At 49.8% G+C, this 27,886-nt stretch overlaps 1 protein-coding gene across 6 annotated transcripts in view; it reads left to right on the top strand.

Moving 5' to 3' along the window:
- The window catches only part of INPP4A (inositol polyphosphate-4-phosphatase type I A), a 117,343-nt gene that overhangs the window by 64,493 nt on the left and 24,964 nt on the right, over positions 1–27,886 (top strand). For 2 of the 6 annotated variants that reach the window (XM_032469586.1, XM_032469584.1), the window contains exons 5-17: positions 6,348–6,466; positions 8,675–8,791; positions 9,059–9,138; positions 10,693–10,804; positions 11,593–11,683; positions 12,147–12,294; positions 14,698–14,828; positions 16,671–16,775; positions 17,281–17,389; positions 21,204–21,387; positions 22,694–22,912; positions 23,907–24,162; positions 27,784–27,816. In XM_032469586.1, the coding sequence (XP_032325477.1) occupies positions 6,348–6,466; positions 8,675–8,791; positions 9,059–9,138; positions 10,693–10,804; positions 11,593–11,683; positions 12,147–12,294; positions 14,698–14,828; positions 16,671–16,775; positions 17,281–17,389; positions 21,204–21,387; positions 22,694–22,912; positions 23,907–24,162; positions 27,784–27,816 (1,704 nt within the window). Of the gene's footprint in view, positions 1–6,347; positions 6,467–8,674; positions 8,792–9,058; positions 9,139–10,692; positions 10,805–11,592; positions 11,684–12,146; positions 12,295–14,697; positions 14,829–16,670; positions 16,776–17,280; positions 17,390–18,700; positions 18,719–21,203; positions 21,388–22,693; positions 22,913–23,906; positions 24,163–27,783; positions 27,817–27,886 lie in introns of all 6 variants that reach the window. The other 4 variants (XM_032469587.1, XM_032469585.1, XM_032469588.1 and 1 more) reach the window with 4 other exon arrangements.

Here is a 27,886-nt window from a genome sequence, read left to right as displayed (position 1 = left end):
GCTCTGCACATCCCGTGGGTGGGAGCAGACCCTGGAGGCTGCCTGCCCTCAGGACTCGTGTCTCAGCTCGTGCCCCACCCAGGCTGGCAGTGGGGAGCAGGGCAGGAGGTGAGCCCATCCAGAGCAGGGAAGACAGCCTCCCCTCCCCTCCCCTCCCCTCTCGTGCCCTTCTGGGAGGGGCAGGGAGTGGGGAGAAGACGGGGTTTCTGGCCAGCGTTGTCAGCCCCTGGCCGCAAGGTGCTGTAGGGGTGTGTTTAGCTTACCGTTGCTCGGCTCTCTACTCCATGAGTGGAGGTGATGGCACGTGGGTGCTCCCCTCTCCTGAGCATCACATGAGAGAACATCCTGACCACTGTCCTGGGCTGTGCCGGCTCCGGGCTCAGGAAGTGGGCTTCTCTGTGGCTTACCTGCAGAAGCTCCTTCTCCAGGATTCGGCGCTCTCTGGTGTTCCTCTGCCCTCCCCTCTTCCTCTCATCCTAATTCTGCCAGGCAGGAGGGTCTCTCTCTGGAGAAAGTAAACCACCCACTCTCACTCCCCACAAAAAGACAAAGAGCTGCTGGCCTTCTGGAATCAAAGCAAGCCGGCCAGGCACCCAAGTCACTGTCATGGGAGCTGCCTAGCCCACCCATGCACCTCAACCTTCAGACACCTCATTCTTAAAAATGAATGGGTATTTATTGGTGCTCACAAAGATCGGTGCATGCATGTTGATTGCAGCTTTATTCATAACAGCCAGCTCTGGAAACAACCACATGTCCATCAGCAGGAAAATTAACTATGTTACATGCACACAGTGGACAGCTGCTCAGCTGGGAAAAGGACTGACCACTGATACACACACACCCCATGTGTGCATTGCAAAGGCACTGTGCAAAGAGCCCGTATGTTGTGTGATTCCTTTTATGTGAAACTCAGAAGGACCAGTCTGTAGTGAGATAAAACAGGCTAGTGGTTATCTAGGAGTGAGGGTGAGAACTGACTGGAAAGGGGTTCAGGGTACCCTTTGGGTGACAGAAGTGGTCTGTGTCTGGACAGTGGTGTTGGGTACATTTTACATATAAATTATACTTCAAAGTTGATTTAAAACAAAATGAAAGAGTAGATCACCAGACCTTTGTGGAAGGCCCACAACATGAAAAAAAAAAAAAAAAGAACTTGGAAGAAACAGAGATATTGAAGAAAGTAGAAGAAAATGTCAAAGAAATTACAGTGTGTGTCCTCAAGAGAAGATGGTATATCCTTAAAACAAAAACAGGAAACTATGAAGAAAAAAACAATTGAAGAACCCGTACAATCTTAGGAATTTAAAATATAATATAGTATTTTATTTTTTTAAACTTTTTTTACTGAGTTATAGTCATTTTTAATACATAGTATTTTAAAATTCAGCACAGGTTGGAAGATATTTGAGGAATTACCCAGAAAGTAAAATTTTAAAAGCCAAATAGAAAGTGGGAGAGAGATAGAAAATTAGCAAATTCAGGAGGCCCAACATTTAGAAGAGAAAATAAGAAAGAACATAATTGGGGTGGGGAATTAGCAAGAAGCAGTACAAGCAGTCTCTCAGAACTCAGAATGTGCTTCTAGGTTAAGAATGCCCACCAAGTCCGGGCATAGTGGTTGAGAAGGGCCTGTAACGAGCTCAGCATGGTGAAATTTCAGAACACTCGGAATAAAATGAAGATCCTAAAAACTTCCAGAGAGGAAGAAACCAACAGGTGCTTCCTAAGAGCCAGGGATGGAGCTGGCATGGAGGGACTCAGGGACACTGGAAGCTTGAAGACAGCGAGGCAGTGTCTTTAATCTGAGCGGAAAAATGTTTTCCGTCTACAGTTCTCTGCTCAACTGGATGATGTGTCAGTGTGACACTAGAAAGAGGTTTGTTTCACTATGCAGGGTCTCAGATAAGTTTAGTTCACCCCACATCCTTTTTCTGGATGTTAGTGGAGGCTGTGCTCTGCCCTGAAGAGGGAATAAACTGAGAAGAAAGATCGAGGAAACAGGGCGCAACACAGGAGAGATGGAGAAGAAATCCCTAATGAATAATATTTGCTTGGCTTTAATAATGCAGAACACGGATTTAACAACAACAACAAAAAAGAGTGACTGAGTGTAGAGAGAGAAGGAGAGTTGGCATAACTAATTTAAAAATCTTCACCTCTGTAATGCGAATCAGGACTTCTCTGAATCTGGCAAAGCCGGAGCAGTGATATAGTCATGTTAATCAGACAGATGGAGAAAGAAACAGTTTTAAAAGGTGAGGGCGAATTTTATGTAAATGAATTTTACCACAGTTTTTTTTTTAATATGTGAAGAGTAGGAGCCAGATGATTGGTCAAATATTTTATCTTAAAATAAAAATAAAAGTTTAAAATTAAGAAGTACTTATTTAAAAACCTGTAATACAGAAAGAAAATATTAGAAGAGAAAACCCATCAGAGAGAGCTAATCACAATTGGCATTTTGGTGTATTTCCTTCCACATGTTTTTTTACACCCACACAGTGCTGTACAGAGAATTTTAATGATTTTTGGTTGCGGAGGTGATGGAATTATTTACAAAAATGTCATTCTAGTGTTCTTAACGTGATTTTTTCATGTAGCAAAAGATCACTGGCGTCTTTTCATTTTAGCCAACGTTGCCTCATCGTGGATGCCTGAACAGAGTCTATCGTGTGGCTTGGCCATGTTTATTTTAACCAGTCTCCTACTGTGGGACACTTAGGTCTTTCTAATTTGCCATTATCACCACCACTACAGTGAACATACTTATACACAGATCTTTCATATATTTTGCTCCTTATTTCCTTGGGGTAAACTCTTGGATATAGAATTGCTGAGTCAAGTGGTATGTCTTACCTACTGTTTACCTCAATAGCATCGATTCAGCTGGGACTGCATATGATCTGGTTGGTGCAACAAGGCATACCTGTCAGAGATTAATGGTTTCTGTGGAAATATGCCAGTGGAGTGATGTAAGTGATAAACAGGAGACAGGACTGTGGGCCACTGAGAGAAAGCCTCCTGGAAGCTGCGGAACGTGAGCTAGGAGTTGAACCTCGGGTGATACTTATATAGGCTGGGTGGAGACGAGGCCAGGAGAGAATGTCACGTGTAGGAAGGTGTGTCCTGAAGGTGGCAGTTGGCCCATTAGCCCTTAAACTGATCTCTATCTTTCCTGCCTTTGGCCACCTGCTATGTCTCAGCCTATCTGCCATCACTTGTGCTTGAGAGACTCAAATGTCCTAACCTTGCATGATGAAAAGGCAGGCCAGGAGGGACTAGACCAGGGTCATGTAAGGGTGTAGCTTAAAGAAGGGAAAGCAAATGGAACAGTCAAATCTCTTGATTCCTGTTGAGACAGACATCATAAAAGAAATAGAAGAGAACTTTAAACATAATAAAACCTTGAAGCTTCTGGAAGAAAACAAAGAATAATTCACAACTGCAGCTTCAGGGTAGGCAAAGATTTCTTGTCAGAAAGCACTGACTCTATGCTTTAGTTTGCTGTTGCCGCCATGACAAATTACCACTGTATAACACCTGAAACCAACCCAAACTTACTATCTTACAGTTCTCTTGGGCCAAAACCCCAAAGGGCTCAGCTGGGTTTCTACCTAGAGTTTTATAACACCAGAATCAAAGTATCAGCAAGATGCTCTGGGGGCTCTAGGTGGGGATCTGTTTACTTGCTCATTCAGATTGTGGGCAGAATGACTTTCTGGTTTTAGGTCTGAGTTCCCCATTCCTCCCCCTAACCCCAGTATCTTTGCCTTTTAAAGTAAGATTTGTTTTCATCATTTCTGAGTGTAACATATTTCTTCTGAAAATAGAGCTCTTTGCTTGTTCTGAAACTCCTTAACTTTCACTTGGAGGTGAAGGGGAATGACTGTAATTCTGGGGTGACACTGTCAATGTTTCCTAGTCACGGCTGAGGTCCCCATTTCTTTGCTAGCTACCAGTTGTGCCCTGTTCTCAGCTTATAAAGGCCATGCACATTCCATGGCTTGTGGACCCTTCCTCTGTCTTCAGAGCCAGCAGTGGCAGGTCAAGTGCCTTTCATGCTTAGAATCACTCCTGCCTCCTTTTTTTTAAAGTTATTGTTATTGTCGCATCTAATTCACTCTTATACCTTCCTCTTCTACTTTTAAGAACTCATGTGATTAGATTAAGCCCACTCAGATAATAAGGAATAACCTCTCCATGTCAAGATTCCATGACCTTAATCACATTTATAACGTCCTTTTTGCCTGTATATACTCACAGATTCCAGGGGTTAGGACGTGGATGCTTTTTCAGGCAGAGGGACATTTTATCTGCCTGCCACTCCCTAAAATTAAAAGTCTAAAATAAAAACATCAAAAAAATCTTTAAGAAAGTGAATAAACCACAGACTGGGGAAAAAAAATACAACACATACTTGACAAAGGACAGAGCCAGAATAAAATGCTTACAAGTCAACAGTAAAAAAAAAAAAAAAAATTCAGTTTAAAAATAAGCAAAAGACTTCAGCAGACTCTTGACAAAAGAAGTTATAAAAATGAACAATAAGCACATGGTGAGAAGATGCTAAACGTCATTAGCCATCACGAAAGTGCAAATTAAAACAACTGAAAAAAAACTGACCCCACCAAATGGTGGTGGTGTGCCGAGCAGCCGGAACTCATGTAAACTGCTGGTGAGATTGTAAAATGATACAACCACTTCAGAAAAACTAGTTTAGAAAACTGTTAGTTGCTTACAGAGCTAGGCGTATACTCTACTATAACCCAGAAATTCCACTCTTAGGTGCTTATGCAAAAGAAATGAAAACATGTTCAGAAAAAGACATGAATAAGAATGTTTATAGCACCTTTATTTATAATGGTTCAAAACTGGAAACAACCAGATGTCTGTTAACAGTAGAACTGGTAAGTAAATTTTGATACATTCTTAAGAAGGAATATAATTCATCTTTTTTTTAAAGAATGAATTATCAGTATATAAATATGCAATATATATGACTCTTAAAACCATTCCATTAGAAATTCAAGAACAGGCAAGTGACAGAAATCAGAAAGTGGTTGCAGAGGTAGAGGAGTTGACTGGGATGTATGAGAGGGAACTTTGATGGAAGAAGTTATCTTGTTTTGATGATGGTTACATGGGTGTATATGATCATCAAAATCCATTGAACTGAAAACCTAAGCTGTTTGTATTTTATTATATCCAATACGTAATGAAAGTCTATAAAGACGCATGAGAAGATAGGACAAAGGGGTTAATTTTCACAAGTAAATGAATTTGCAGAAGTAAAAACCAGTTTCTGAATTTTAAGTCACTAGCAAGCATTTAAAAAAATCAATGTGAATGCTGAGAGCAGGAGTAAAGACTGCTAAAAACCCTCTCCTCCATGAAAGCAGTGAAGACGTGGTCAAAGTCACTGTTTCAGAGCCCTGGGAATTAACCACAGGCTTGCAGCACATTGGAGCGTGTTGACTGCCCCTCCAGAAAGGCTGATTCTTTTTACTAGTGTTGAGCTTTGATTTACCGTGTATTTCGTCAGTTACAGATGGATATTTTTTCATCTTTTAATATCTCTTTAATCAGAAAGTATCTTATAATCACTGGCATATTATAGACTAATGGCAGTGGACCTTTTTTTTCCCCCTCCCTAATGTATCTTACAACAGCATGTCAGATTCAATGAAATATGATCGTTTTTCCTGTGGGTCCCTTCTATGATAGGAGTATCTGAGTCTTATAATCTATTTCAAAATGCTTAGTACAGTACATTTTCTAACTGAAACAGTTCTACAGGGTACCTTTTGTTCTAAAAAAAAAGTCACATTTTTAGTAATCTTGCATTTGATATGAGTCTTCTAAGGAGAATAAATGAACACTGACTTCCTTTAAAGAAAAAAAAAGCTTTGTTTATTTTGACATAGAATTTTAATTTGCTTCCAACATACATCACACAGAGACCCGGGGGCACCATAAGCTTACTCTGTGGCTGCTTAGCTCAGTTGGTTAGAAGTTCGATTAGTTATTAATGTCCAACTTTATGGGTCAGGCCCTTCCTGTGTCGTCCCCTCCATGGATCTAGAAATAGAAAGCCCCTTTCCCCACTGCCCTCCGTTGTCAGTTAAGGCCGTGCTAGCCTGGGGGCCGGCTGAGGAGGCGGGGAGGCGTGAGAGGAGGTTGCTTCCAATGTAAAAAATTCCCTCCCTGTGACAACTGGCAATGCAATCGTCTCAGCCCTTTGAGTGTCACTTACTTTTTTTTGCCTTCTTTGGGTGCGTTTGGAGCGGAGAACTAACTAGAGGCTGACTTTAGAGACTGACTTCTTTCCTTTTCTAATTCTATAGCTTGCAGTGAGCTGCATACCCCATCGCTAGATCGGAAACCAAATAGCTTTGTAGCAGTGAGTGTGACCACCCCGCCTCAGGCGTTCTGGACGAAGCACGCACAGACGGAGATCATCGAGGTGGGTGCTGGGGCTCCCGGCAGCTTGGCGGTGGGGTTTTCGGCCCCTGTGGGCCGGCTCTTCAGTGGCTGAGCACCTGTAGCTGCTGCTATATTCCTGTGAATTGTTGCTGTCTTCCCGGGGTTTTCAGTACATTAATATTTTTCATCACACTTACTCACCTGGGTGGCATTTACATTTGCCATTATCTATTGCAATTATCTATTGACTAGCTGTTTTTGAACAGTGATCCTCAAGGTTGATTGCCGTTAAGAGGTAAGACCCAGTTCTTCCTTGTCACCTCCCGCTGGCTGCTGCTTTTGGAGAACTGTGCTCATTAATCATAGTTTGGAGAGTGTTAACTATTAACCCACCCTCCTGCCAGACGTCCCTTTATTTTTATTAGTTTTTATTTTTATATCCTTTTGAGAGATGTATTGTATATTTACTTTTTACATTCAGTGAAATGATATGCATTCACTCACCTTGGGGATTTTACACAATTTCCTTAGATAGTTGAGCACATTATGTAAGTTGTGAAGCTAAACTGTAGGAGTTGGCTGGTGTGAGGTCCTACAGGATTTTGTTGGTGACACGAGCCCCTGTGTGAATTGCCCCCTCGCTAGCAATCTCAAACAAACAAACTGCATTTCCTTTTTCCCAGTTTCACATTTTGGAAGATAGACCCTTTTTTTGTTCTCTTGGAAATTAATTTCCAAGTTCAAGCCAACAATTTTGTTTTCTAAGCATTTGTCCAGCCCTGCCTACACATGGAGTGCAGTTCTGGGTGCTGTGGATGACACAGACCCCTGAGGCCCCGGCCCTGCCCTCAAGAAGTCTGCCATCCTGTGGCGGGGTGTGGTGGAGATGAATGTGGCTCCATCCAGGCACAGCAGAGTATGAGCAGTGTTAGAGCAGAGAGTCGAGGACGCACCCGGAGGACAGGGTCCCCTCCAGCTCTGGGGACCAGAGAAGGCTTCCTCTGGTGGGGCTTAGTGAAATTCTGACCTAATAGGGCTGGGGTGGGGCCCAAGATCCTGCATTTCTCACAAACTCTTAGGTGATGCCCACGCTGCCAGTCCACGGGACCACATGTAGAAGAGCACGTGGAGTTCTGTGGGAGTTGTGCAAAGGCCTGTCGCTAGGACAGCGTTGTGTGGGTTTGGAGGGTGACTTGATCCTAGGTGGTGCAGGCACCAGGCACAGGCAGGAGCGCAGGGGAGGGGGCAGTGTGTGGCGGCCAGTGCAGGCTCTTCCGCAGGGGAGTCACCTGACCAGGTGTGTTTCAGAGAGGTCCTGAGTCAGAGGTCACGGGAGGAGGGAGAGTGATGGGGGACCTGACTGGTGGCAGGAAGGAGTGGAAAGAAGGGGACAAGTGAGGGAGGCTGTGGAGGTGGAACTTGAAGGGGGAGTTCATCGCTGGGTGGCTGAGAACAGCAGAGAAGACAGCACTGAAGCAGATGCCCAGGTTTGTATCCTTTTTGGAAAGAGTGTCAGAGGGGGTCTGAACCAATGGATGCCGGGAGAGGGTGGGTGGGGCTGTGGCCCCAGCAGGCCGCCCGGGAGGGGCTGTCCAGCAGGCATTGAGACAGTGGATCCAGAGCTGCAGGTAGTGTTGGGAACCGTTAACTGTCTGGCTGAGATAGCGAACCACTGCCCGGGGAAGAGAATGTGATACGGTGGGGCTTTGGAGGGCAGGGCCCAGCTGCCAGGAAATAGCTACCTGTGATCTAGAAACTAGCAGCTGTCCTCAGAAAAGGATAGCCTTAAAAAAGTCGGACTTTAATTACTCCAAACCCAGGATTCTAGAAATAAGAAACGACTCTAGCCATTCATTTCCTCTTCCATCTGCCTTTCTACATCTTAAAGGAATAGCCTGCAGTAGTAGATCCAAATAAGTAACTCATATAAAGCTGTGAGGCTAAGAATATGTGTGGACATTTCCCTCATTTTAGTTTTAGAAAATCCTTCCTACCAAATGAGAAATCCTTAGAACGAGCCCTTGAGTCCAGCTTGTGTGGTGCCTATTGGTTGCATCTGGACCTATAAAACTGTCCTTTTTGGAAAGCAGTGTTTTTGGTTGTATGCATCCACTTAAGCCCCATTAGCCTTTGTGTTGATCCAAGTTGGTGAGAATGTTAGTTTCTCCTTCTGAAAATGTTGGTATATTTCAAAACAACCATTTACAAAAAAAATCCGACTCTGTATTCTGATTCTTTTCTTTTCTAGGGAACCAACGATCCTATATTTCTAAGCAGTATTGCCTTCTTTCAAGACTCGCTTATCAATCAGATGACACAAATCAAACTCTCCGTGTATGATGTCAAAGATAGATCTCAGGGAACAGTTAAGTGCCATGTTGTGGTTAGTGGGATAGCCTTCCCTTTGTTTTTAAGTTATGTAATCATTTTGGACTGGCCTCCCTCCTGGCTCACCAATGAATGTCCAAATGTGCTTGTCTTTGGGAAATTCTTCTGAGCCTCCCTGTTGGGCTCCGGAGATGAGGAGGTCAGACATGTGGAGGGAACCAGCCAGCTGGGCACCCCAGCGCCTGGCAGTTGGAGCAGAGGCAGAGCACGTTGCACTAACGTTATCTCTCCCCCTCTTCCTCAGATGTACTTACTGGGCTCTGGAACGTTCATTGTCAAAGATCTGCTCCAGGACAGGCGTCATAGGTTGTATTTAACGCTAAGGTTGGTATTTAATTTTATTCCTGTGAAAGGATTGGGAATTATGAGGTCCAGGGCCAGATAGAGAAAGGCCCTACTTCCTGTACTGAGAGAGCATCCTGTCCCCACCGCCACCCTCCCAGAGGCCAGTCTCGGGTGGCAGGTGGTTGTCACTGAGGAGAGAAAAAAGCCCTCAGCCAGTCAGAAGACCTGTCACGAAATGGAAATGTGCAATTTTATAGGAGGTACTCAGACCCAAAGGAAAACCTAGATACACATCTAATAATGCCAGCGCATTTGTCTGTTATCCATCCCCTCCCAAATAGGACGTAACCTGCCAGGGAGCAGGGATGTTTGATGGTTTTGCTTACCAAGCACCTAGAACAGTGCCTGATGTTTAATAAATATTTGTGGAAGGGAAGGGAGAAAAGAAAGGGACAACTCTTCTATGTTGGGGTCAAGATGTAAGCCTTTCCCAAATTCATTTTAGGGGCAGTTCCCACCCTGACATGGTGACATGGTGTTCTTTTTTTTCCCCCTAAAATGGTGTAAAAATTGTGAAAATAGTCCAAAATAGCAAAGACAGTTTTGACAAGGAAGATGAATTCCCTGCTAGTAGTGTGACATTTGGAAAGTGCAGGGAGGACAGCGTTGCAGGCACTGGGCAGGGGGAGCTCTGCACTGGTCCCCTGTGTGCACTGATCCTTGGTGCGTGTGGGAGCCTGAGTCAGTTCAAAGGGAGAGCCTCGGGGGAAACAGGACCGGTCATGTAGGGGGAGGGCCTTAGAGAAAAACACTCAATAAGTCATGTGCTGGAGCTGATTCTACTTGGATTAGAGGCAAATGTAAGAAATCATCAATTTTAAAAGGAGCTAGAGATGACCGTTGAACAGAGAGCCTAGGGGAGCTTTTCCAGGCAGGAAAACAGTGAGAGTCACAGAGCAAATGGCCAGTGGATGTGACCACATACAAATTTAGAATCTGGCTAAGTCCCACCTCTTAAATAGCAAGCCTGTGGCTTCTCTGAATGAATCAGGGATTCACTGGGGCTTCCCTAGGTGAATCAAATGGGCTCAGGCAGCCAGCAGCCACTCTGAGGGGCCTTAGGGGCGAAGTTCACTGGGGCTAGAGTGGCATCAGCTGTATCGTGCCAGGATTCAGAGGCTTTGGGAAATCCTGGGCGGCATCAGCTTACTTGGAGTCCAGCCTTAGGCCCTGAGGCTAATCAAAGCTTGAGGGTGGGTAGGAAGGGGCAGAGAGGGGTCCAGTGCCAGAAGAAGATGCTCTCAGGTCCTGACTCCGAGATGTGTCTCTATCACTCTCTGGGTCAGGGTCAGCCCAGGGCTGATGGGCAGGCCCCTCTGGCCTCACCAGGCATGTCCTTCCTTCCACTCTCATCCCTTCTCTCTGCCCCCATGGTTTCCTCTTCTGCCTCCCCTGGAGCCTGTGTGTGCAGTAAATGCTGTCTGACTGACCAGCTGGCCGGATCCTGGTGCCCCCAGGACCCTGAGCTTGGCGTTTAGCAGAAAATGAAACTCAATCACGGCATTTCTTACCGAAGCCTGTGGCTGGTTGCAGGTCTGCGGAGAGTGACCGCGTGGGTAACATCACCGTGATGGGCTGGCAGATGGAGGAGAAGTCTGACCAGCGGCCTCCCGTGACCCGGTCTCTGGACACCGTCAATGGGAGGGTGAGTGTGCCCCCTTCCTCCTGTCTGTTAGGTGGACTTGGCCTCTGAGTTCAGGCGAGAGTAAGGCAGGGCCTGCTGCTTAATGCAGCCCCCTTCCGGACAGGCCAGCCCCCCTCCCAGGCACTTCTCCAAGTAGAGAGAAAGGGGTCCCCTGCCTCCGCTCCGGGCCACATTGGTCCCTCCAGGGAATGGGGGCTGCAGTCGGGAGGGGAGAGGTGGCCAGTGGGATGTGGAATGAGACCAAGGTCACCTCTGATAGCTTGTTACTGTCCTCCTGTCCCAGACACTCGTGTGCCCCAGAGCCGCCTTCCCCACGTCTCACCTGCACCCCTGTCCTGCCTCCTGCGCCCCACTCCTCCCCGTCTCCCTCACTCTCTCTCTCTCTCACCCCCTTTCATGCACAGTCGCTCACACAGACACAGTCTCCAACAAGAATTCTAATTTAAGAGCCCAAACACTGGTAAGTAGTCATTGTAGAATACGGAGATCTCTCATTTTACCCAAAATAAGCCCAGAACCTCAGCTGTGGAAGTACTTCTGGGATCATCTACTCCCGCCCTTTCATTCTACACAGCAAAACGCCAAAAGACAGTGGAAGTGACTTGGTTGAAAGACACGCATGTCTAGAAGAGTGTGTGTGTGCGGAGTACACTCAGCGTATGGGTGGCGGATTCGTTTGTCTGTGGCTAGGGCGGTGTGTTTATCATGGTGGATCCTAGTTGCAAGAGTTCTTTTATGATGCCGTGTGTATGATGTGCTCCGAGTCAGTTTTCTGTCCCTGTTCTTAGATGGTTCTGCCCGTCGATGAGAGTTTGACCGAGGCTTTGGGAATCCGATCCAAGTACGCTTCGTTGCGAAAAGACACTTTACTGAAATCGGGTAAACAGCTTCCTCCATTGGTACTCTCGCCACTCTTGTGAGTGTCCCCTCGGGCCCGTGGTCCCCCTCTCCCCGCCTGCTCTGATTGTCAGGGCCACGTACCCCAGTTGTCACCTCTCTCCGCACGACAACGTGCTGTTATTTATGTCTGCATATCGGGAGCCAGGAATGCCCCGAGGGAGGCGTTCTGTCTCCTTGGGTTCAGGGACTGACAGCCTCCCCGCGCACCCAGCCCCGGCACATTAGAGCCAGTTACACATTCTGGGACCACAAGATTGCACGTTGTAGGAGAGGAGCGTTCAGACTCGGTCTCTTGATGGGTTTGGGTTTAAATGTTTTAATTCCCTTGAGATGAACAGTAAGAAGCCTTGGGGGTGACGGCCCTGTTGAGGGCCTGGGCGGAGGGCCCATGCAGCGGGTCTGCAGCCAGCTCACCGGCGGCCTGTCCCCCTCCCCCACCCAGTGTTCGGTGGTGCCATCTGCCGCATGTACCGGTTCCCAACCACTGAGGGCAACCACCTGCGGATCCTGGAGCAGATGGCGGAGAGCGTGCTCTCCCTGCACGTGCCGCGGCAGTTCGTGAAACTCCTGCTGGAGGAGGATGCCGCCAGGTGAGGACGCCTGGAGGGACCAGCCCCCCCTGACCCCTGTCACCTGCCTCTTCCTTTCTGGAAAGCTCTTAGATGTATGGGTGGAGCCCTGGCATCAGATGGGCCAGACTGCAGACCCAGCCCCCACCACTCACCTGCTCTGCTGGGGCCGCAAAGCCTCATTTTGCTCATCTGGGTCCTGGGGTTCGCGAGCAAGGACGTCACAAGAGAGCACGCCTGACGCAGCAGCTGCATGCCTGGCACTGAGTACGGGTCCCTTCCTGTCCCCTCCTTTCCTCCCATCTGGCCTTGAGATGGTTAGAAAGAGCTGGTCCCTCTCTGGCTCTGGCTGCCTGGGTCACAGTTTCCTGGGGTCCAGGCTCCAGAGGGCTGAGGAGGACCGTCAGGGCGCCCTGGTCCACAGCGTATTTCACTGGTCCTGAGGCAGGAGGAGCCTGAGAGGCGGTGCAGGCACTGCTGAGCGTCTCTGCCTGTGTCAGGGTCATCTCTGCTCCTCGTCAGGAAGCGACGCTAATTATAAACAGCCCAGCAGGAGCAGGAGGGAGAGCAGTGCAGCCAGGTCCCACTGCTTTTCATTTCTTTTAATCTTAAATTCAAACTTAGAGAAAAATGGCAAGAATGATGCAAGGAGCTGCTTTATCTCCCTGTGTATGTGTATTCCTGTAGTTAATTTTTTAAGATTCCCTTTCAGCTTTTCTGCACTTGTATCTATTTGTGTAGCTACCAGCTGCTTTTCCACATATCTTCAGTTTTCACATTACAGTTTTTAGTGTTGCATAATTTCCCCCTGTTCGGTGTACTGTAACTTGGAAGGGTTCATTCCTTGCTGTGGTCGGGAGGGCTTTGTTGTTTTCCCCACTGGCCACGTGGCCCGTGCTGTGCTCACTGCAGGGGCGGGGGGGGTTGCTGATGAACTGAGACAGACTGTGAGAGGCAGTCAGTAAAGGGACCTGGGGCCACAGCGGGGCCCCGGCCTTGTCAGCAGTGTGTGGGAATTAAAGGAGGCAGTGAGGGAGGAGGAGGGTGGTCCTGGCAGGCCTGCTGAGAGATGGCGAAAGCTGAACCTGAAGCATAAGAGGGAGCCACATGACACATGGGCTGCGACCCAGAGACAGAAGGGCCTGCAGTGGTGTGGCCCGTGGCCCGTGTGCGGACCCGAGGCCGCAGGGCCGCCCTGCTAGCTGTGCGTGGGGTCGTCGCCGCCCCACGGCCTCGCCTGCGCGGGGGTCTTTTACATTGATTTTGCTGATTTAAAAATAATAAAATGGTACAACGTTTGTAAAACCTCAGACAATTTAAGTAGATTTTTTAAAACTTTTATAAAATTAGCTTCCCCCGCCCCTCAGAGAAAAACATGCATAGTAAAAGCCAAAGAACACAAAGGCTTTTCACAAAAAACGTAAGTCTTGGGATGCTCAACTTTCTGATCACTTCCCTATAGAAACAACCACTTTTAGCCGTTTTACTGTTTTCGGCTGTATTTCTGAATATATGTAGAGGGTGCTCTCTTAATTAATCAGTTTTAGGGATTAACTGGTGACTTCCTATGATGAGAATTTTAGGGCTTTTATACTTTCCCCCCAGTTTCCTAAGTTTCATATAATGGTTATCCCCTTTTTAAAAAACCCATTTTGCATGTTCGTTACTGTGATTATGTCGCTGTCCTTTCCTGTTGAGCTGAGAAGTTTGTATTTCAGTTCTTAAGCAGCTTTCATTTTTGTGGAGATAATGGATTTCTCTTCTTTTCTAGTCCTCTTCTCCCCCCAGTCCCTGTGTACTTTTAGATTTAGGCGGTTCATCACTTATCACGCAGTGAAGGAAGCAAAAGCCAACGTTGCCAGCTTTCTGGGGTCCTTGTCCCAGACCCCAAAGGGATGACAGTGAAACACGAGGGTCCGGGCAACCACAGCAGGAGTCTCAGGACCCCCGTTGTTGAGCCACTGGCTGCAGACTTGCAGGACAGCGTTGTATTCTGCAGCGCAGTTCTGGGGAGGGCAGAAGGCCCCACACCTCCAGCACCTGGAGGCAGGGACAATCCCTGTGGAGAGAGGAGAGGCCCAGGTAGCAGTTGCCCTCATCCTCTCGTGTTCCGGGAGGGTCAGACTCCGACGGGCTGCAGCTCAGGCCTTCGGCCCTGTGGCCTGTAGACATGTGCAGGGTTGTCAGGGTGCCCTGGTGGAGCCACGCCTCTCGCCACTTGTTCATCTATTGTCTGCCCTTGATACAGTCACTCTTGGAGCCACCTGTTGTCCTGCCCCATGGCTGGCCCTCTAGACCTGCAGGGTCATCTCTGAGCAGCAGTGACATGTCCACCTCCATTGGTTGTCCTGACTGGTCTGGACTCCTGTGCCTCTGCTGGGAGGGAGCCGGCGCCACCGCCTCACGTGTGTGTCTTGCCTGCAGAGTGTGTGAACTGGAGGAGCTGGGGGAGCTGTCCCCCTGCTGGGAGAGCCTCCGGCGCCAAATTGTCACTCAGTACCAAACCATCATCCTCACGTACCAGGAGAACCTGACTGATCTCCATCAGTACAGAGGTGAGTGCCAGCACTTGTCCCGCCGTGGCTCGCACACTAGTTTTCCCGGCTGCAAATCTGGAACCCAAGGTCCCACACATCTTCTTGCCAACAGACACTCTAATGGATTTTTAAAAATAGATTCTCATGTAGGTGTGAATTCTTTCAAATACAGAGTTTTCAAATCTTAATTAAGAAGACAGATCTGTGAATTGCATTGAAAATTCCTTCTGTGGTGTCATCTGCTGAAACAACCACTGTAGGGTGAAATTTCAGAGAGACAGAGTCACAGGGTCATGTTGTTATTTCTTCTTCTTGGTATAATATTAGTGAAATGACCAAAAAGATGCAGACCATTCGCCTTGAGGCAAAGCAGGGCAAGATTTTGTAGATTTCCTAGTTTTAACAGTTTTGTGGTCCTTGTACTGAACATATGAATTGAGTGAGACTCTCCATTTTAAGGTTCAAAAGAGAGAGTGAAATAGAGACATCTTTTCTTCTTGAAAAATGCCAATTAATTAGATTTTCAGAACATTCTCAGGATAGCGTATTCTTAACTCATTCCCTTTTAATTCAAAATGGAATGTTTTTTTTTTTACTTTTCTATTACTTCATTCTCTATCTTCAGATTCCTTCCTCCTTCCCCTCTTTATAATGGCATTTCATAGTTTAAGGAAAATCATAAGCCCTTAATGTGGTTTTTGACACAGAACATAGGAGCATGTCCGTGAACTTGACTGAGAAGACACCAAATACAGGGAAGATGACAAGATGATGGTGCCCTGGGTTTGGTTTGAATCTGAAGATTCTTAGAGTATTTCTAAGAGAAGTGGCAATGTTTGCCTGGAGGGAACTTAAGGACCTGCCCATGCTGGATGCCTGTTACTGGGAAAGTCTGAAACCCGCACACCTTGAGTTTTCTGGAGCAGAACTTTTCAGCTGTCAGTGTGCATCTAAGTCCCCAGAGAATCTTAATCGGCAGATCTGGGTTTTTGATTTCTAACAGGCTCCCGGGATGCCAGTGCTGCTGGTCCATAGGCCATCCCGTCAGTAGCTCAAGAACAGTCTCATGTGACAAAGACAGACAGTGCATTTTGTATACTGGCAAAATAAATGTGCCTTTTTTCACCAGTTGGAGTGTTTATTTCTCCGATTGTCAGTAGAATGTATAATCCCTTTTTTAGGCATGTAGTTCTTCACTTAGTTAAGTATTCCGATTATAGAAATATGATTCTGCATATTTGTAACAAAACGTGGTCCAAACTCCTGGGCCACCCAAGGGTGAATGAGGAAACACACTAAGTATGTGTCCCAGAGGGCCAGAATCGATGCTCTGTGGCTTTCACTCATCTTGGTAGACCTGGGGTGATGAGCAGACCATCTCATCACTTCATAGTTGGGGTGTGTTGCTCTCATCGAACCAGTGTCTTAGACCTTGGGTGACAGCGGTCTCTAAGAGGCGTCGGGACAGGCCTTCCTGGCACGGGCCCACTTGCTTTTCATAGCAGTTCTGACGTCGTGCTGCCCCAGCCCTGTCTCTGTGTCATGCCTCCCACCTGCGAGCTGAGTGATGGGAAGGCCCAGCGTCCTTCCTCCGCCCTCTGAAGGTGGCTACTCCTGGCTCCAGTCAGCACCTCAGCATCCAGGGCCCATCCTCTGGCCGGGAGCTGCTCTCCCTTCAATGTTTCACCCACCCCCTGTCTGGGAATGAAACGCATTCATGGGCAACTCAGAATTTCCCAGGCCGCTGTCAACATAACACCTGCTTACCTGCAGCGGCGTCCTCAACATGCCCCTTGTCTGCTCGCCGTGCCTGTGGGGTATGGGGTGACCGGCCTTGTTTGTTCCTATTCTGTTTCTTAGGTCCCTCGTTTAAAGCAAGCAGTTTGAAAGCCGATAAAAAGTTAGAATTTGTTCCCACAAACCTGCACATACAAAGGATGAGAGTTCAAGACGACGGAGGAGCAGGTAACTTTTTCTGCCCCATTTGCCGAATCACATTCCACTTCTTTCCCCTGTGTGCTTGGTCCCTGAGCTGCCCCACATCTGCCCCCACCTCCCCTGTGTGTTGTGCTGCTGGATCCTCAAAGAGGCACAGCACAAGGACCTGTGTAAGGCCTTCGTAAAGAGCTCAAACCCCTTCTGTTTGTCCTCCTTCCGGTTTCCCTTTATGTTTGTGTGGCAGAAAATTGCCCGTCCCAAATTGTCCTGCTGAAGGAGAGATGCAAACTGAGTGTAGCTGGTAGTGGCCCCGGCCCTGGGGGGCTCCACCCTGAGACATACAGAGCCCTTCTTTGCTGAGGTGCTGGTGCTGGGCTCCCAAGGCCGCAGACAGCCCGGCCGGGGAACTGAGGGAACATAGGCTGCTTGGAAATGGGCTGGCGGGGACCCCACAGTTGTGTATGTATCCCTGTAGCTGGCTTGTCCACAGGCCTGAGCCCAGAGTAACGGAGGAGAGCTTTCTGTCATTCAGATCAGAACTACGACGTTGTCACCATCGGGGCACCAGCAGCACACTGCCAAGGTTTTAAGTCAGGAGGTCTCCGCAAAAAGCTGCACAAATTTGAAGAGACCAAGAAACAGTAAGTTCTTGGAGGGTGTTCATTGTCCTTGTACAGGTGTCTGATGCTTCCGAGGTTAAAAAAAAAATCAAAATAAAACCGCAAAAACACCAGCATCTGATCTGCTTTTGTATGGCAGGGGGACCCTGTGCTGCTCTGTGCGTGCGACTGAGCTGGGTGGGTGGCAAGGTGCCTTATCCGTGGTCCTATCCTTGCAAAATGACCAGCAGGTTGCAATCCTTCTCGGGAGTGGTTTCGTGGGGAATGTGGGGATGACTGGGCCGGACTGGAGCAGTTTGGAGGCGGTGAAACCAAGGCCCGGGAGTATCAGGAGGACCCACAGAGCAATCGGCTGGAGCCTTGGGTCAGAGCCTGGCTCTGTGTCTCTGGGGCGGGAGTCAGGACGAAACTTGAGAAAGTTCACCTTGGACAGCGCGGTCTTGGGGAGAAAGGCAGGGGCGGTGGTCTGTGGGCTGAGCAGTGAGCAGGTTGGGGGAGAGAGCACACTGGGAAGTTGGGGTTAGAGCTGTGCACTGGTTCGGAGCCTAGGAGTCCTGAGACAGGAGAGGGCAGAAAGGGCCGTGGGAGGGGGAGTTTGAGCCTCAGCCTGGGCAGGTTCTCTGGGAGGTCCCTGGCAGCCTCCTCGACCTTGTGTCATCCCCACCAAGGGGTCCTCCCTGTGCAGACAGACCAGGCCGTCAGGCCCCCAAGGGATTCCCCGACTCGGTGCTCCTCTGGGAATTAGGACAAAAGCTAGCTTCTTGTGCCCACCCCAGCTCTGCACAGCCAGCCGGGGGTCGTGTCTGTCGCTGCATCGCATGTGGCCACGTGGAGGTGTGAGTGTGCGATGTGAGGCTGGCGTGGGGGCCCCGGAGGGGAAAGTCAGTCAAGTGGGGCGCCCTGGCGGTTCTGTCCACGGAAGGTCGAAGTGTTGACAGCTAATTACTCTGCGTGTTAACTTAAGAACTTTTTCTTCCCCAAATGCCTCTGTAGTACTTTCCTAACGTGTAATGTGCATTTTTGTTTATTTCCCACCAACGTTATAAAACCACCTGCAGGAATGGTTTGCACCCTGTGAACTTGCCCTTCAGTGCAGACGTAACTTGCCCTGGGTGGGCCGTCTCCCCGGGCGTCGAGCGCACGCGCGCGCGCACAGATGTTGCTCTGACGCGTGAGCACGTTGGGCTCCTAAGTTTTATCGTCCCTGTAGTCAGGCCCTTGACAGGTCATTCAAGAATTTTGACAGAAGATAACTTGTCTTTCAGATTTTTTGTTTTGCATTTGGTGTTTGCTAACAGACTGCTAATACTTCGTTTTGGTTCTTTTCTTTAGCAGTTTTGAGGAGTGTTGGTGAGTTTTCTGTCTGTGGAGAGAGTGTGTGTTTGGGTCTTGCTCTCATGCAGAGAAAGCCTACGCTTTCCCTCCTCCGGGAGGCGCTTCACCCTCTGTGCCGCCCTGGGCTCCCAGTTACAGCCTCGTAGACAGAGTTGTCCCTTCCATCTGCAATGTTCTTTGGCAATGAATAGCCCATCTCCAGTCTGTTGTTTAAAACCTTTAAAATCTGACAGCAGCTCAGGGGTGCGCTTACTCTGAGGAGACCCAGTCTGTTTCTGCAGGATGAGGAGGTGCCTAGGCCGGGCACGTCCCCCACCTGGGTGCTGGGATTTCGCATCAGCCCAGCGGTGCGTTTGGGAGTCCCTTTCCAGCTTCTTCTACAAGAATCTAGGACTCTTCAGGTTTCACTTTCACCCCCTTGTAAGAATGAAGCCAGCTTATATTTTTATGATATTAGCTAATAGAGATTTTAAAAATAGTGTTAGTTGGGTCAGTTTTACCCCTGGAGGGCAAACCAAGAATTAAAATGAGTTTTCCCAGCAAAGAATTAGACGGCAGCCAGAAACCACCGTGTCTGCTGCCTGGGGTCCCCAGTGCTGCTCCAGGCCTCCCCAGTCATACCCAGAGTGCTTGCTCTGGTGCTCCTGGAGACATCTGCAGCCCTTAGGAGCGGGGCCAGCTCAGGGCTGTGGCTGTCCTGCTGGAGACGCCCCGTCTCTGCTGGGAACATCTGACCACAGGAAGTCCTGAGGAGCACCTGTCCCCCACAGCTGAGGCCTCTCTCAGTTTTAGACCTGTGTGGGTGAGCTCACACGCTCGTGTGTTCATCCCTAAACAGCAGCTCTTTGAAATGTATTCCTCCTCACTTGCGCCATATTCTTCCTGTGCGTACGTCCCTGGACTGCTACTAGAGTATGAGCCGTGAGAACGCATGGTGAGTAGGGGGTGATGCCTTCCCTCCGGCTTCGGGAGGGGGTGTGTGTGCTGAAATGTACACAGCCGCCTACACACACACCACACACGCGCGCGCGCGTATCTACATGCAGCACACAATACGTGTATTAGGGCCTGGGAAGAACAGATTTGAAAAATTCGATTTTGAGATTGTATTCTTAAGACTGAATTGTCTTCAGTAGCGGCTATTCATTTGGAAGAGCGATTGCAGATTGGAAAGCCGTGTGTGCACCTTGTCTGTGGAATGACTCTGGTCGGACCACGCTGGCTTGACCGCGATCTGCTGCATGGGCTTCTGGCAGCTCCATCGTTTTTTGTTGTGGTGTGTGGGCTCGGGGTGTTGTTTCCCTCTGGGATGCTTCGATTTTCATTTTTGCATGTTTACCCCATAGTCCGTCAAGGGAAAGGGCAGGGCAGTTTTTTCGTGACCACCTTTGGGTGACTCTGGAAAGAGCCCAGCAGGGAAGGGTCTCAGCCCTGACCACGTGACCCTCACCTCCAGGGGAGGTGATGGAGGGTGTGATCCTCCACCTTTGCCCTCTTTCCCCAAACTCAAAGGGCAGCCCTTTTAGGGAGCCAGTCAGGGCCCCTCATTCCATGAAGGGTAGGACAGCCATTTCAGCCAGAGCTTGCAACTTCAGATTGTAGGAGACACCCTCACTGGTGCCTTCTACTTCTCCTTGCTTTCCTCGGCTTCCTCAGACAGTCTGAAAAACAAATACTATATTCGATTGATTTGGGATTTGAGCTGAGAGACATGCAGTTTATCATCTCTGTGTGGAAGAGCCAAAGAGGCTGGCCAGGTGCCATGCAGCCGGGGACATGGAGTTGGTTCTCTGGAGGCTGGTGTTCATGCCAGGCAGTGGGTGGGCTGTAGCTTTGACATTAGATCCCAAGATACACACGCTGCTCAGAGGCAGGTGCGGAGGAAGGAGGAAGGACAGGTTTTCAAAGCCCTCGAGGTGCCCAGGCCTGGCATCTGGCTTGGCCTGTTCTCCACCTCCTCCTCCTCTGATGGAACATTATTTTTTAAGTGGGGGAGTCCTGGAGCAGGGGAGAGGGGACAGAAGCCCAATTTTCTGGGGACTTGCTGGGGTGGACATGCAAAAAGTTTGAAGTCCCGATTGGCCTGATGAAAAAGCAGGTTTCTTTTGGCAAAGTCCAGCCCCCACTGCAGTCTCCCTTCACTGTGATAAACCGACTCCTTCCGGCGCTAGCCAACCCCGTGTCTCTTCTTAGGTACTGCGTAGTCAACAGAAGAGGTTCTTAGCTGAAACATTATGAGTATTCGGGTAATTACTGGGTTTAGTATCTGTACACACATATATAAGCACAGTAAAAATACAGACACATGCAAATATAAATAGAGACTTAACTGTGTTTTAACATTTCAGGCCTCTGCCATAGAAACAGAATGGATCTCCTGAGATTTACTCTTGCCCGTCAACGACTAGACTAGGCTGGGAAAACATCCCTGAGTAACAGGAGACACTGTTTCGTGATTGATTTAGGAGAGCCCCTTAGAATCTGTTCTTATCCTTTTCAGTACATCGTCCAACTGCCAGTCCATAATCTACATACCGCAGGACATTGTCCGAGCCAAGGAGATCATTGCCCAGATCAACACCCTGAAAACCCAAGTGAGTTACTACGCAGAGCGGCTCTCGAGGGCGGCCAAGGACAGATCTGCCACCGGCCTCGAGAGAACACTCGCCATCCTGGCAGACAAGGTAGGAGGGGCTACCCTGCTGCATGTGTGTGTGTAGGGGGTGCTCGCTTGGGTTTTTGAAGACCCCCAGACACCTCATGTGTGTACAGAGCTGTCCACACCATTGGTGACCTTGGGGTGAACTTGGAGGTCTGGCTTCAGATACCGTTCTCACAAAGGCCCAGGTCGGGGTTGGGGGCAGTTGGTGATTTGCCGCTGGTCGAAGAGCTGGATTGGGGCAGGCCAGCAACAGAGCCTGGGCTCAGGGCCCTCAGCTCTGGCTCCTGTGCTCGGCTTTCTAACAAGTGCATGGTGGCCATTGTTGAAGCTGGGGCAGCTCCACAGCTTCCCTGGTAACTGCCCACTCAGCGCATTTTGGGCCACATTTCTGTTGTCCTTGAAGTTTGAAAAAAGAAACAATTATTATACAGACATGAGATAAGAAAAGTATCATTTTATTGGCTTACATATAATCTGTAAACCAGCTTCTAACTATCTTTTGGTCCTGATTAGAAATATATAAATATTATTGCATACTTGGGGAGTGGGTACAGCACATCCTTTTGATGGATGATGCTTTTTCATATGACTCAGTGTCTCTCTCTACATCCCCCCCCCCCGACCTACACACACAGGCACAAGTGCACACAGAAGCACACATGCGCACACAGATTTTGAGCACACTTTACCACTCACACCTGCTTGCCTGGGCTGAACTGCTGTTCCTGATCAGAACGTCTTGCAGCCTTCACATGTGTTTATGCAGTAAAAAGATTGAGAGCTGGGGTTTAGATCCACTCATGAAGAAACATGTTGTTGTCAGAAGTAAAATTATGAGCAGAGAACCCTTGTCATGTGCAGAAGTCCCCAGAACCAGAAGGGCTGTGCCAGAGCCCCCGTCCCTCCTGCTGCCCAGAGCCGAGGGCTTCAGGTGTTAGATGCAGAATGTAAGACTTCAGTGACCAAACAGAAGTGAGGCCTTCCCCCTGGATTCGAGGGACAGCCCAGAGAGCCAGCGAAGGCTGGGTGCTGGGCTTCCTGCAGGCCCCTTGTCTAGCAATGCTGGGCTCCGGTGGGGCTGGAAGAGTCGCAGAGGTTTCTCTTCCCTTCCTTGTGTTCTGTCTTCTGAGGGAAGTTCTTGCTAAGCTTCAGCCGGCACGTCAGGTGGCAGCCTTTGAAGTGGGTCGTCCTGAGGGCTGCAGCTCTTGGGTGGTTTGCCTGTGGAGGAAGCAGGGGGAGGTATGCTGGGCCTTGGCAGTGGGAGAGGCCGGCCCCGCGGCCCCCACTTGGGTGCTCAGTGGCCGTTTGTGTGTGTGTGTGTCCCCCAGACCAGGCAGCTGGTCACTGTGTGCGACTGCAAGCTGCTGGCCACTTCCATCCACGGGCTGAACGCGGCTCGGCCCGACTACATCGCCTCCAAGGCCTCACCCAGCTCAGCCGAGGAGGAGCAGGTGATGTTGAGGAATGACCAGGACACCCTCGCGGCCAGGTGGACGGGCAGGAACAGCCGGTCCTCCCTGCAGGCGGACTGGCACGAGGAGGAGTGGGTGAGTCTGCCACCCGTGCCCTGCTGCTGAGCTGGGCTGGCATGTGTGAGGCCTCCTCCCCTCCGAGGTGCCTGGGGCGGGGTTAGCCCCTTTGCAGACAGGCCCCAGGTCTCACCACTGGGTGGCACTTGGGAAGAAGATGGAATGTTCACGCCTCACGTCCATCGGGGAGTAGGGCTGCTGTGGGCGGGGCCAGTCAGGCCTGGCTGTGGAGGGCCAATGCCGTGCTTGCGGGCTTGGGGCCCGCTCGGCCCCTGCCTCCTTGGTCTCTGCGGGCCGCTGGCCCTTCCAGGGCGGTGTGTGTCTCTGGAGAAGTGGCAGCTGGGTGTGGATTTGGGAGATGTAGCCCCGACCCTGTACCACATCACTGCTTCCCGAGTTGGCCCTGAGACCAGGGTATGTCTGTGTCTCCTGAGAGAGTGACACATCACAAACTGGCTTTCGTCATCTGTTGGAACTGCTCTTCAAAGGCATTGTTCTGGGAGGCCCTGAGTTAGCAGCCAGCAGCACTGGGCTCCTCTGGCTCTGCTTGGGCATCCTGAGCTCTGGGTGGGTCTCCACAGGCCCCCCGCCCCCTTCCTGACTGCTCAGCTGTTTCCATTCTCCTCCATCCACAAGACCTCAGTCCTCAGTGATGGCTGAAATAGGTTTGCAGTGGAGGGAGAAGAAGACAAGGCGGCTCCCTGGGCCCTGTGGCCCTTCTGGGCCCTGGGAAGTCCTATCTGGCCTCCACGACAGCTACTAGCAGACGTCTCCCTCACTTTAAAATTGACGACCACAGGACATTGACTTGTCTTTGGAAAAGCAGATATAACTCTAGTGGGGAATCCTGAATTATCTTGATATGTCTGGACCTCATGGTGTTTTAATGAGCACAGTGGCTCTGGTGGGGGTCAGTGTGTGGTGGAGTGGGGTGTCTGTTGTGGGGGTGGAGTTCATGTTCCGTTTCTCCCACTGGGAGAGCTGACCCACGGGGGTGCCTTTGATTTGGAAGGAGAAAGTGTGGCTGAACGTGGACAAGAGCCTGGAGTGTATCATCCAGCGGGTGGACAAGCTGCTGCAGCGGGAGCGCCTGCAGGGCGGGGGCTGCGACGACGTCTTCCCCTGCACCAGCAGCTGCACCAGCAGGAAAGGTAACCAGGCCAGCCACGCCTACTGGATCCGGCCGGAGGACCCCTTCTGCGACACCCCCTCCTCGCCATGCCCCTCCACCACGCCCCCCGCTGCATGCCGCCCTCCCCCGACCACACGTGCGTATGCATCATGCGTCCCGCCGCCTCCACTCACGCTGCGTTCGTCTGTCCATTTGTGTGTCTGACTCCATGACCCCTTCCCCACGCAGACTGCAGGGAGCGCTGTCAGCAGAGCGGGGTTTGCAGTGCATGGGGCAGTGGGCGAGGAGGGCGGAGGTTCCTTACGTCTTCGTGGCCGTGGAGCCCACGTGTGCATCTGCGGGTCCGGTGAAGGCAGGGCCTCAGGGCCCTCCTGGGTGTCACGCTGCTGCGTGCGGGAGGGTCGGGCTCCTGGGCTTTTCTGGTTTGTAAACCAACCTGAGAACCTGGAGGAGGCTGTAGATGCCATCTGATGAGATGGCTTATCGCATCAGGAATCAAAAAGGTGAATTGTGCAGGGACAGAGCCAGGTGAGAGCTGAGAGCAGGCCAGCAGACTTGTGTAAAGGCTGGTCGTCCTTGCAGGGTGCACTTTTATCCAGCAGAGGCGTGTTGCCTTGGGCCTTGTTGGTAACCCAGTCCGATGGTGGGTCCCACTCCCGAGACTGGGTCAGGTGGTTCCTCTCTTCGGCACCACCTCCAGGGTGGGGCTCTCAATAGATGACAGGACGTTGGTGTGAAGCAGCAGGCTTCAGAACCAGCTGGCTGTCTGCAGATACCCAGCGTAAGCAGACACTCTGCCCTGCTGGTGCCTTAGAGCTGGAGGACATGTGCTTTCTAAACAGGTGGGTGTGTGGTCCCTGCTGCTCTGGCCTTTCCCTGGAAGAGCTGGCGGGATCGTGGCCCGTGCAGCTGAGACCTGGCCTCAGACCCGGCTGCTGCCGCCTCTTTGCTCCCCTTTGGGAATATTAAGCTGTAGGAAGTCAGGCCCAGATGGGCCAGGGTTGGTCCTCCTGCAGCAGGGCTTTCTGAACTGGGCAACTTTCACTCAAGGCAGAGTCAGACTCCTTGATCATAGCATCTTGGTAAATCCTTCTTTGTTTGTCAGACACTCCTCCCCTCATCAATCTGCCTGCAGTCTGTCCCCCGGGCGCTCTCTCACTTGAGCCTCTGTTTTCACAGTGTTCTGTCCTCCACTCTCCATCTGCCAGAGATTCGGCTTTTAGTTCCCCAGATCTGTGATTGGTTCATGGAGCTGTCTCGTCTTTGTCCGTGTTTTCATTGTTTAGTGCAAATCGTGTCTCTTTAAAAAATTTCTGAACTTTCATTGCTCATTTCTCTTTAATATTGTCTTGCTTGTAATTTAAACAGTTTTCTGCAGATTCAAAAAGTAATTTATTGGGCTTTTTTTTTTAATGCAGGAGCTAGTTGATTTAATCAGGCATACTGTTGTATTCATAACTTCAATGTCATCTTTTTCTAGGTACATCCTGTATTGTCCAAATATATAGACAAATTTGAATGCAGTTGTAAAGTTATTTAAATGAGCATTTATTTAGGACATTTAGGGCTGGACTTGGAACTGGGTGCCATACAGATCAGCTCTGTTGTGCTCATGGGAATAGGAAGCGTGTCTGAGAGAGTCTGACCCTGCTCACCAGCACTCAAAGAAGTATGTGAAACCACGTGCCTCTAAATTAACTGCAGATGATCCTTCATTTAAAAATCCAAGCACAGCCAGGAAGCTGTTCAGACCTGGGCATGATCCGGAGGATCAGAAAGAGCCAGACTGTGAGCCATTCATTTCACTTACCCTCGTCCTCTAGGGCCAGAGCCGGGCCCTGCCCCGGCCCCTCCTGCCCATCCAGGTTTCTGCAGCAGGGGTTTCGGCCTCACAAGCAGGCTGTTCACATCAGTGTTTATTACCTGTGAACAACTCCATTCCTTTTTTTCCTTTTTTCTTCTTTTTTTTTTTTTTTAAACTCTGTGCCTTTTGAAGGGCATTTTATCACTTTTCATTCCGATTCTCTACCCTGTCCTGAGTCCTTGGTTTTCATCTTTGATCAAGGAGTTGCCCAGCCTCAGCCTTGCCTGGCGGGCAGTGATAACCCAGAGCCAGGGCTCTGCGCCACCCACTGACCAGCCCCTGCCAGAGGGTACCGCAGAGGCTCCGGGAGCCTCCCTCTCCTCCTGGTTTCCCCACCAGTGACCCTTCTGCACCTCCCACCCCTGCACCTGCCAGGATTTGGTGACTTCATCACCTTCCACATACACACTCCCTTTCTCTCCTCATCCCAAAGAGTTACTGAAATCCTGGACCAGGTTTTTCTTAACTTGAGGTCTATGCATTGCACCCCACGTTCGTGTGCCCCTGTGATTACATGCTAAAATTTGCATGTGTATGGAGAAGTCATAGTGGGTCATCAAATCTCAAGGGATTCTGTGACCTAAGACCACTGCAAGAGACCCCACCTCTCCCCATTGACTGAAAGATGAAGTTACCCCACGGGTTTAACCCCGACACCTCCTCAGCCAAGGTCCCAGCCCAGCTGCTTGGGACCACCATGGAGCATGAAAACAGGCTTTCTAGACCCTTCTCCTCATACAGACTCGGGATCTTGGAGCAAGGGTCACAGGGAGGCAGAAATCTGTGTCTTCCCAAGGCCTGGGGTAGTTCTGACAGCCAGACAGATTCTGAAGAGTCACTGCTCCGTGCCACACTGCCTCACGGTGGTTTGTTTCCCTCTTGGTTAAGTAGATGGTCTCAGGATATTTGAGCTTCTATGAAGAAGCTGAGGGTTCTGACTCTCTGATTTTGCTCTATTTCTGTCCCCGTGGCCAGTTTAAGAAGTCACTGCCAAAGATGATTAGAGAGAAGGATCCGTCGCCCCCAGCCTTCCAGCCGTCAGGTTGTCCATTCAGTCTCCTCCCAGCTGGTTCTGGCTATTCTTGGGGATCTGAAAATACCTGTGTCAGTATCCTGAGACCTTCTTTGAGCTGAAAAAAGTTCAGACATAAAATAAAATAAACTTTCCCTCTAAACGATCCCTTTTCAAACTTGCTGCTTTCAGGTGGCACACCCAGTTACCCAGGAATTTTAGTTTTTAAGGGAAAGGTGAACTTGAAATGAGTACCTCCCAATATGACTCAGTGTAGGTGAAATTGGATTAAACGTGGCATTCTTTGAGGGGCCTGGAGGGAGGTTCTAACTCTCCACTTCCCTCAATCATAAAGGTTTTGCACTTGGTTTACATTTGAAAGTTGGGCACAGAGGCATTAGGTATATGGGTCTCATGACCGGATCCTAACCTTTTGGATCCCAGTGGTGGACCCTTAACCCAGTTTCCACAGTCAGTCAGGGCGGTGGGCTTGGAACAGGCCGCTCCATTTCCTGGTCAGTCTCTCTCACTACGCGTTTGCTTCCAGACGTTGTGAGCCAACACAGGCCCCGCCACATACAGTGTGATGGGCGCCGGGCCCTTCTCACATTGTTACCCGTCAGCTTGCTCGTCCTGAAGAGCATTTTATGTTGAAGTATTGGCAACATGAATGCTGACGCCGGTGGATCGGGCAGCGCCCTGGGCAGCCCGACCACCTTGGTGTGGCTCGTTGGGAAGCGGCAGGCGGGCCTGGCCTCTTCTCTGTCCAGTTTAGCCGCCTTCCTGCAGGCTGCGGATGCAGCTGCTCTGAGCGTCGAGTTGTCGTGTTTGAACCGTGTGCTGCTCCCTAATCATCCATGTCGCCCTCCATTTCTGTGCAGATCGCAGCCCCCCTCCTGAAGAGTCCAGCCCAGGTACGTGGTTTCCGTTCAAGGCTTCTGCAGATGTCTTTTTAACATTCAGGTAGTGTTTGTGGCTAAATTG

The sequence above is a fragment of the Camelus ferus genome, chromosome 28 (assembly GCF_009834535.1).
Source record: "Camelus ferus isolate YT-003-E chromosome 28, BCGSAC_Cfer_1.0, whole genome shotgun sequence".
Lineage (NCBI taxonomy): Eukaryota > Metazoa > Chordata > Mammalia > Artiodactyla > Camelidae > Camelus > Camelus ferus.
This window is presented reverse-complemented; position numbering and strand designations above follow the sequence as displayed.